This window comes from Solanum pennellii, chromosome 10 (assembly GCF_001406875.1).
Source record: "Solanum pennellii chromosome 10, SPENNV200".
In the NCBI taxonomy this organism is placed as follows: Eukaryota; Viridiplantae; Streptophyta; class Magnoliopsida; order Solanales; family Solanaceae; genus Solanum; species Solanum pennellii.
Genome location: NC_028646.1, coordinates 45,680,819 through 45,688,941, shown reverse-complemented (window position 1 = coordinate 45,688,941; position 8,123 = coordinate 45,680,819). Strand labels below are relative to the sequence as shown.

The 8,123-nt window shown below is 34.8% G+C and overlaps 1 protein-coding gene across 1 annotated transcript; it reads left to right on the top strand.

The window, feature by feature from the left end:
• The first annotated feature begins 4,425 nt into the window (after positions 1–4,425).
• On the top strand, positions 4,426–7,328 carry LOC107001288. The gene is made up of 5 exons (XM_015199398.1): positions 4,426–4,498; positions 4,618–4,953; positions 6,342–6,529; positions 6,716–6,729; positions 7,163–7,328. The coding sequence occupies exons 1-5, from the start codon at positions 4,426–4,428 to the stop codon at positions 7,326–7,328; spliced, it is 777 nt and encodes a 258-aa protein (XP_015054884.1).
• Positions 7,329–8,123: the final 795 nt, after the last annotated feature.

The window sequence follows — 8,123 nt, the reverse complement described above, 5'->3', positions numbered from 1 at the left end:
ATTTCTTCCCCTTTGAGGAAGTTGGCTCAGTAAACAATGAAGTTCAAATGGTATAAAGCTTGTCAGAAAAGGTATCTGGAATTGAAGAAGAGGTTGACTACTTCCCCAGTTTTGACTTTATCAGAAGGTACTCAAGGTTTTTTAGTGTATTATGATGCATCTAGAGTTGATTTGGGTTGTGTATTAATGAAGAATAGCAAGGTTATAGCATATGACTCCAGACAGTTCAATGTTCATGAGAAGAACTACCCAACCAATGACTTAAAGTTGGTTGTTGTAGTTATCACTTGGAAGATGTGATTTCATTAATGGTGGTCATGTTAATATATTCACAGATCATAAGAGCCTTCAATATGTGCTCACCTAGAAAGAACTTAACCTTAGACAAATGAGGTAGTTGTAATTACTCAAATATTATGAGATGAGCATTCTTTATCACCTAGTTAAGGCTAGTGTGGTTGTTAATGGTTTAAGCAAGTTATGTATGGGTCTTACCGCCCATGTTAGGAAGAAAAGAGAGATTTAGCCAAAGATGAGCATAGACTTGCACGCCTGGGAGTCACACTTATAGTTTCGACAAAAGGAGGAATAGTGGTGATTAATGGGGTTGAGTCATCCTTAGTGTTACATGTAAAAGAAAATCAAGACCAAGATCCCATTTTGTTTGAATTGAAGGATAATGTTCATAAGAAAATGTTGTTACCTTTTGACCAAGGTGGAGATTTTGTATTGAGGTATCAAGGTAGGTTGTGTTAGGATGTACTCCTAGAGAGGATCGTGGTGGAAGCTCATAGCTACAGATATTCCATTCATCCGGGCTCCACAAAGATGTATCCGGATTTGAGAGAAGTGTATTGGTCGAATGGTATGAAGAACAACATTGATGAATTTGTTGCCAAGTGCTTGAATTGCAAACAAGTTAAAGTAGAGCACCAAAGGCTTAGTGGTTTGGCTCATAATATAGAACTTTGGAAATGGAAGTTGGAGATGATAAATATGGATTTCATCACAGGTTTGCCAAGGTCTCTCAGACAGCATGAATCCATTTGGGTGATTGTTGATAGAATGACAAAATCAACGCACTTTTTGCCGGTTTAGACTACCAAATCAACAGATGATTATACCAGGATATGTATTTAGAATGTTGTAAGACTTCATGGGGTTCATCTCCATTAATTTAGATAGAAGTGTACAATTTACGACATTATTCTGGAAATCTTTTTAGAAAGGTTTGGGTTCAAAGGTTTACTTGAGTACTCCCTTTAATCTTCAGATAGATTAGAAAGCAGAGCGTACCATTCAGAAATCATAGGATATGTTGAGGTCATGTGTGGGCGATTTCGAATGTAATTGGGATGGTCACCTACCTTAATTGAGTTTTTTAGAAAAACAGCTATCAGTCTACCATCCAATTGGCTCCATATGAAGCTCTTTATGGAAGAAGATGCACATCTCCTAGTGGATGGTTTGAAAGGGTTGATAGGATCATATTTAGTTCACATAGTTATGGAGAAGGTGAAGGTAATTCAAGAGAGGTTGAAGACAGGATAGATTCGTAAAAGTCCTATACAGATGTTAGGAGAAGGTCGTTATTGTTTGACGTAAATGATTGTGTATATTTAAAAGTATCACCCATGAAGGGTGTTATGAGGTTTGTTAAGAAGGGGGAGCTTTGTCCCCGGTATATTGGACCTTATCCAATAGCCAAGAGGATTGTAAATATAGCTGATGAGCATTGATTATCCTAAATGAAAATATTTGGATGAAGGATAGCTTGTCTTGCGAAGAGATTCCAATTTAGAGTTTAAATCGCGCGGTTCGCAAGTTGAGGACAAAAGAGGTTGCATCAGTCAATGTACTTTGGAGAAAACTAATGGTTTGATGAAGCTACTTGGAAGATGAAGATATTATGAAGAAGAGATATCAACTTCTCTTTGAATCCGGAGAAATTGCAGACCAATGTACTAAATTCTCTTCATAGTACTCTATAAATTATCAGTGAACATGTTGTTTGAACATTTGTTTGTTGGGTGTTTGATCTAGATGTTACAACCCTTAGCCTATTAAGAATTATCTCATTCTAGGATGAATGATCAAAAGGGGTAGATATTATATCTTCTCGCAAATTGAAATAACATGGAAGAAGCTAAAATTTGGAAAAAGTGATTTTTGGGAAGAATTAAATTTGGAAATTTATTTAAGTTAGGAAATGGGGGTTTTTGGCCAACATCAAACAATCATAACTTCTTACTCAAGATGAGTTAGTTATACTTCTATCTATGGTTGAAAATCTCTTGGAATGATATTTCTAATATCATCAAGTTTGCATGATTACGAGTTTGGATAAGTAAGTTATGCCCTTTGGAAGTTCGCTTGTTGGAATAAGGAAAGTCCAATCCGAAATTTTAAGGGGTAGTTTTGTTTTTTCCTTACCCAACTTAATTAAATCCAATTGTTGAAATATTTTTAGGGGATAAGCTTATAGGATTCAGTTTACACTTTGGAAAAATACACTATGAGTTTTTGGAGAAAGAACGCAAGAGAAAAGAGAAAACGAAAAAGAAAGATTCATCATTTCGTAAAAATTGGATTGCGGATTCCATCAAGGATTTGATCCGACAAGGTATGAGAGTCTTTCATATCATTGGGTTCATTATCTCATGAACAAAACATGTTTAGTTTAGCGAAATTCATCCTAAAAGAGTTGAAAGTTGATGTACTTGGCTTGTATTCTTGAGTTGAAAGTTGATGTCTTGAATTGGGCTTATTTTTTTAGCTTTTGAGAACTTTAAGTTGACTTTTAGAGTTGCTTTGAGTTAGGTTCGTGAATACAAATGCTGGGTATCGGAATCTAAACTGAATTTTGTGAAAAATATTATAGTTTAGGGGAATTGGGGAAGGATAACGAAGAAGGAAAAAATTGATTAAGGTTAATAAATCAAGTCCTATCGCAGACTTGTTCCCTCTGTGCACAAAATTATGCTCTGCGTCGCGTACATGACGTGGACTCCTCTGTCTCAAAATTAAATTTCGAGAATAATTATTTATGAACATCTCCGTGTTACGGACTTGTTCCAAGATGGTTATTTGATAATTTTTCTCAAGTTTAGATATTCAAAATCATTCCTAACATCAACAGGCCTTTCCTAAGACAAATCATAATACATGAATCCATAATTCAATACAAGCGAATTTAAGAGTCAAGTAAAGTGAAGATCATTGAAGTTTTCAAGGGTTTTTTACAAATGTTTTAACTTTGTTTTAAGGCATAATGTTTCAAGTTAAGCTAAGAGTAAGGAGTTGAGTACTTTTCTCAAAAAGTTATAGGGAACTAAGTATGCCCATAGATTTATAAATATTTTCATATTTAAGATAAGAAGAAACTGAGGGTTCCAAAAGAGTTTTGAGCAAGAAAATGGAGCATCGATTCGAAGAGTAACTTTAAGCTAAGTGTTGATTCATTATCTCAACCTAAAGAATAAGTTTGTTCTTAAAACATATGAGCTAAGTATATTTTGGGAGTCGTATTGAGCACTTGTGTAGGGACGCGAGTTCATATTAACTCAAGCCTCCATAAAATCATATAGCCATCATGGGTAGTAAAGGATAATACCTTTTAGATGACTCCCTTTCAGAAATTTGCTTTTTCAACAACAGTTACTTTTATTGCTTTATATTAGATAAGACTTATTATATTAGTTATTAGCCATCTATTCATATTATTTAGGAGTAAGTTATTGAGTTAAGAATATGCTAGTAGTGGGTTTACAAACAATTGGTATCATATTTAATTTGAAGACATAAATAAAAATGTTCTTCTACCAATAGTCTTCTTGACTTCTCTGTATTCAAATAACTCGTACTACTAAAATTTACAAACAATTGGTATCATATTTTTTTTATCTTGAGAGATCTATAGATATTTTTGTGAGTGATTGTTTCAAGTGACTCAAGCATTACAACCAGAAAAAATGAAAGTTTGAAAATAGAAGAATGCTCAAGTTTCCTTGTAATGGCACTTCCTGTCTTCAATTGTGAAATTTTTCACATCTGTGCAGTGAGGATGGAAGCTAATACCGAAGCTTTAGATCTTTGGGAGGAAATCGAGGAAGACTATGAACTGGAAACGCAACAATGGCTCAACACAAAAATCACAACAACAAGCTTATGAGCATCGCAAACAAAGTAATATTACATGGTTCTGAGTGTAAAGACCTGAATATTTTTAAAAATATTGTAGTTACTGTACCTAAAAAATTTGAAGCCACAGTTACCACTTTGGAGAATACCAAGTATTTGTCAAAAATCACTTTGGCTGAATTATTGAATTCCTTGCGCGCTCAAGAACAAAGAAGGATTATGAGAGACGATGGAATTAGAGAGGGAGAATTGGCGGCCAAACATTAAGAGAGTGGAAGATACAATATGAAAAGCAATAAGAAGAACCAGCCAATAAATGGAGAAGGAGCAACTCGCAACAACAACAAAATCAAAGCAGGTAGCGTTAAAAGAAAAATCCTCCTTGTTAGTACTGTTAAAAGAATGGGCATGCACCGTGTAAGTGTTGGAAAAGGCCAGATGCTAAATTTAGTAAGTTGAACCAACTCGGGCATGAAGCAATTATCTACAAGAGTAAATTGCAGCAGCAAGACGCAGATGGCCAGGTTGTTAATGAACAGGACGAGGATCAACTCTTTGTGGCATCGTGTTATGCAAGCAATGTTTCAATTGAGTCTTGGCTGATTGATAGCGGATGCACAAACCATATTAATCATGACAAAGAGCTCTTTAAATACATGAAGCCTACTCGAGTTACAAAAGTCATAATAGGTCATGTTGGTTATACTCCGGCAAAGGGAATGAGAACTATTGCAATTGAAACACAATTAGGTACTAAAGCAATTTCAATTGTTCTTTATGTACCAGATTTAGATCAGAACTTGCTAAGTGTTGGTAAATATAAGAAAAAGGTTTCAATTGTATTTTGAAGATAAACATTGCTTGATCAAGTAAGCCTCAGGACATGAACTGTTTAAAGTTAAAATGAGAGGCAGAAGTTTCTCACTAAATCCATTGGACGAAAAACAAGTGGTGTATTCGGCAAGAGAAAATGCTTCCGACTTATGGCATAAGAGACTCGGGCACTATCATTATCAAGCCCTTCTCAAAATGAAAGAATGGGTGATAGTCGAGAAGCTTTCTAAATTGGGAGCGAGTTCTAAAAGTTATCTGACTTGTGAATTTGGAAAATAAAGTAGAATAACACTTCCAAAGGGAATGTAGAAAGCAATAAGAAAGTTGCAGCTGGTTTACACCAATATTGGAGGACCCCAATGGACTCCTTCACTTAATGGTAGTCTTTAATATGTTTTTTTAATTGATTATCAAACCCAACTGTGTTAAATTTTATCTTAAAGTACAAATTAAGGTCAAGAGCATTTTTGGAAGTTGAAAGCGAAGTAAGAAATTGAAAGTTGCTGCAAAATTTAAATTTTACAATCTGAAAATGGAAAGAAGTACAGTGCTCTTCAATTTGATCTATTTTGTGAAGAAGCATGGATTGAACGTCAACTTAATACTCCTTATACTCCAGAACAAAATGGAGTTAGTTAGAGAAGAAACATATTTATCATGGAGATGGCAAGATGTATGTTGCAAGAAAAGAATTTGTCGAAGATGTATTGGGCTGAGGCAGCAAATACAGTTGTGTTCCTACAATATCCACTTCCCTCAAAAGTTGTAAAAGATCAAACTCCTTTTGAAGCATGGTATTGGTACAAGCCTCCACTGCATTTTCTTAAAGTGTTTGGTTGTCTTTGTTTTACCTATGTACCTCAGGTCAAACGGGATAAACTAGATAAGAAGTCTGCCCTGGGCATTTTTATTGGGTAAACTAATGTTTCAAAGAGCATACAAAATCATCCAATCTGAAGTTAAGAATATATTTATCAGCGGAGATGTCCACTTCAGGAAGAATGAAGAATGGGATTGGGATGACTCAAGTTTGTCCAAAAAAAATGGTTGTGGTTAAATGAAAGGGACGATGATCAATTAGTTCGGGGAACTCGATTGCTTTCTGATATATATGAGAGATTAAATGTTGTGATTCGTGAACCTTCAAACCCTAAAGATTCTCTCGAAGACCCCAAGTAGAGAAATGCAACAAAGGAGGAGCAGTTTATGATCAAAAAAATAAAACGTGCCAGCTTGTTGACAAACCTCAAGGCAGAAAAGTAATTAGGGTAAAGTGAGTGTTCCTAACCAAGCTAAATGATGATGGTTCAATCAACAAGCATATAACTGTCTTGTAGTTAAGGGTTATGCACATATTTTTGGTGTAGATTATTCTTACACTTTTGCTCCAGTTGCTAGGATTGACACAATTAGATTGCTTAAAACTGTTTCTGCACTACGTGGTAGGAATGTGCATCAGACGGATGTCAAATCATCATTTCTTAATGGCTTTCTTGAAGAAACAATTTATGTTGAGAAACCTGAAGGGTTTGTTATAGATGGAAAGGAAGATAAAGTCTATCGACTACATAAAACTCTTTACGGCTTATACTAGGCACCAAGATCTTGGTATAGTCAAATAAATGATTATTTTTACGGTCTCGATTTGAAAAGAGTCTTTCAGAATTCATAATGTATGTTAAACATAATAGAAGTGAGATTTTTGTAGTTTCTCTTTATGTGGATGACCTTTTGATTACAGGGAGCGGTGAAAAGGTAATTGATGAGTTCAAGCAAGATATGATGGAAGCTTTTGAAATGTCTCAGCTTTGTCTTACGAAATATTTCCTTGGAATGGAGATTACACAAGGAAAAGATGAGTTTGGTGTTTACTAGAAAAAGTACGCAAAGGAAATTCTCAAGAAATTTAAAATGGAAAAATTGCAAAGAGATTAGCACTCCCATGAACCAAAAAGAGAAATTAAGTAAACATGATGAGCCTAAAAGGTGGATGAGACATACTTTAGAAGTTCCATTGGGTGGTTAATGTATCTCACAGCAACAAGACCCGATATATTATATGTTGTAATTTTTTTATCAAGATTCGTGCATTGTCAGCCAAAAGAGTTGTGTGATACATCAAGGAACCATCACCTATGGAGTCAATTTTAAGAAGAGTCAACCCATGAAGCTGTGTGTATTTCGACAGTGATTGTGGAAGTTCCGAGAATGATGCAAAGAGAACTTCAGGGTACTGTTTTAGTGTTGGTTCTAAAATTTTCTCATGGAGTTGTAAGAAACAAAATATTGTAGATCAATCTACTGTGGAAGCTGAGTTTGTGGCAGTTGCAGTAGCAGTCCATCAAGCATTGTGACTGAAGAAAATTCAGGTTGATTTTCATATGGAACCGACTCGAAGCATCAAAGTATTCGTTGAGAATGGAGCAGCAGTAGCTATATCTCACAATCCTGTGTTTCATGGAACAACTAATAACTTCAAAATCAAGTTGATTTTCATGAGAGAACATAAAAAAATATGGGGATATAACCCTTGTCTACTGCAAGACGGACGAACAATTGGGTGATATATTCACTAAGCCTTTACCAGTCAGCAAGTTTTATCTTCTCAAACACAAAATTGAAGTTGGCAGTTTCCAAACCAAGGAGGATTATAAGAAATTTGCTTTTTCAACAGTAGTTACTCTTAATGTTACTACTATATATTAGATAATACTTAGTCAATTAGTTGTTATCCATCTATTCCTATAATTTAGGAGTAAATTAGTGAGTTAGTGTTATCAATTAACTGAAACAGCAAGATGAATTGACATCCTAAAATGATTAACTTTTATTGAATTTCAAGCAGACTAAATAAGTAAAGGGGTAGTAACACTAACAGATAACATGGAGTAATGGACTTCTAAAAAATTGCTAACATGCCTATAAAATCGGAACAACTATAACTAGTAATTAAGATAATGACTAAATAAAACTAATCTCCCCATAATCAGCTGAAGTCTCTGACCCATTCAAAGCAGATCATGAGACACATAACGACACTCTTCTTGAATCAAGAGGTGCAATCTTCCAACTTTTCTCTATGAAATTTGATTATGTTAACATGAAATGACTTTGTCAAAATATCCGCCACTTGATTCTCTGATTTGCAA